The 1,546-nt window shown below is 51.9% G+C and overlaps 1 protein-coding gene across 1 annotated transcript; it reads right to left on the bottom strand.

Annotated features, from left to right (window-relative positions):
* Positions 1 to 8: 8 nt before the first annotated feature.
* Positions 9 to 1,460, bottom strand: UREG_07749 (uncharacterized protein; the record flags this gene model as incomplete). Its single annotated transcript, XM_002582930.1, has 1 exon — positions 9 to 1,460. One exon carries the CDS (start codon positions 1,458 to 1,460, stop codon positions 9 to 11), a length of 1,452 nt encoding a protein of 483 aa, XP_002582976.1.
* Between the last annotated feature and the right edge of the window lie 86 nt (positions 1,461 to 1,546).

A 1,546-nucleotide genomic window follows, 5' to 3' on the forward strand; every position in this document is an offset into this window, starting at 1 on the left:
CATTTCCCTCATATTCTTGTGGCACAAACGTAGTGCTGGAGTAAAACTGCGAGGGGCGAGTTTTGCGAGTATATGCTCGGTGATGCTTGCGGAGGAGGTTGTTGCAGCTTCTCCACACTCAGGCTTTTAGAGAAGGAAGCCGGGGGAGGCGGTGGCGAGTAATCTGGTAGCTCGGGGATGGTCGGAGAGTCACCTTCCTGTGGGGATTGGATGTGAATGGATACACCAAGGCCTGTACTCCCTGGTGCCGTCGCAGCGGATAGATTTGGCCCAGTGGTTGATATCTTTGGGGTAATAGCATCACCGTGTTCCGCTGCGGTCGACGTGTGGTTCCTGGTGTCATCAGTCTCGGCCTTATCCGTAACAGCCCAATGCATCCAGTCGGCAATCGAAGGCGAAGCACGTTCCCAATCGTCTCTCAAATTCAAGTTGGCAAGATGATGGACATAATCAGACGGTGGAATCGACTTCGATTCTGGGAGTATAACCACATCTTCGGCTAATCCATCCTCCTGCGGTGTTCCAGTGGAATGGATCGATGTTCTCTTCTTTTCGTTATCAGGCTTCTTCACCACCGGTTCAGGAATCCTCGGCTGGCCAAAACCAGCCTTGGCGAGCTCTTGAAGGTACAACTGAGTCGCACGCTTCGTGTCCCATCGTGCCTGTTTAGCCAGGTCCGGATATCGGTGCATCAAATTGAGGCTGAATCTTTCACCAAGGCGTGCTGATGGTTTCAGAGCATTTTCGGCTGTCTCCTTGGGCTTCGACTCTGGCGTTGGTTTGGCTGACTCGTTGGTGTTTGGCTCTTGTATCGTTGGCTGAGGAGTAACAGCCCTCTCACTCGTACACGTCGATTCGGGGACTCCATTCTCATCTGTGAGGGGTTCAACCTTCCCGTCAGACGACGTCGACTCTTCTATCAACTGGTTGTTTTGAATCTGAATCGACGAACTCCAGGAACTCATGCTCCATCTTTGTCGGTCTGGGTGAGATCGAACTCCGTCTCCATCCTCGGGGAATTCTTGATTCTCGCTACTTGTGTCAAGCGGCTCAAAGTATGTTTGACGAAGCATGATTTGGATCGATTCCTTGTCACGACCGGATGATAGAGAGTCATTTTCGTCGTCACTGGAGTCAGTAATATCAGGACTTGATTCACGCATTTGCATGATGTGGCTAAGCATAGTTCGATGAGACAATGGTTGAGGGTAGTCAGTTTGCGGCTCTGCATCAATCGTCGTTGTGTCCGTCATGTTGGTGATTGCGGACTGTGGAGGTGTGTCTGAGCATGCCGATGGCGGACGTGAGTCAGGCAGGCCTAGATCGGGGACTGCAGGCGTATCTGTGACGAGAGATTGCTGCTCCACGGAATTTCTAGACGCAATATTTTCTGTCGGTTCTGCTTGGTCAGGAGATCGACCTTCCTCGGGCGTGACAAACACCTCTTCGTCTTCACCCATACCTGGCGATTCAATGGTGGGAGCGGGGGGAGCGGGAACAACTCTCTCTGCCACGGTGACTGGTCCTCAAATTCACAGATACATTT

The sequence above is a fragment of the Uncinocarpus reesii genome, genomic scaffold (assembly GCF_000003515.1).
Source record: "Uncinocarpus reesii 1704 scaffold_5 genomic scaffold, whole genome shotgun sequence".
NCBI lineage: Eukaryota > Fungi > Ascomycota > Eurotiomycetes > Onygenales > Onygenaceae > Uncinocarpus > Uncinocarpus reesii.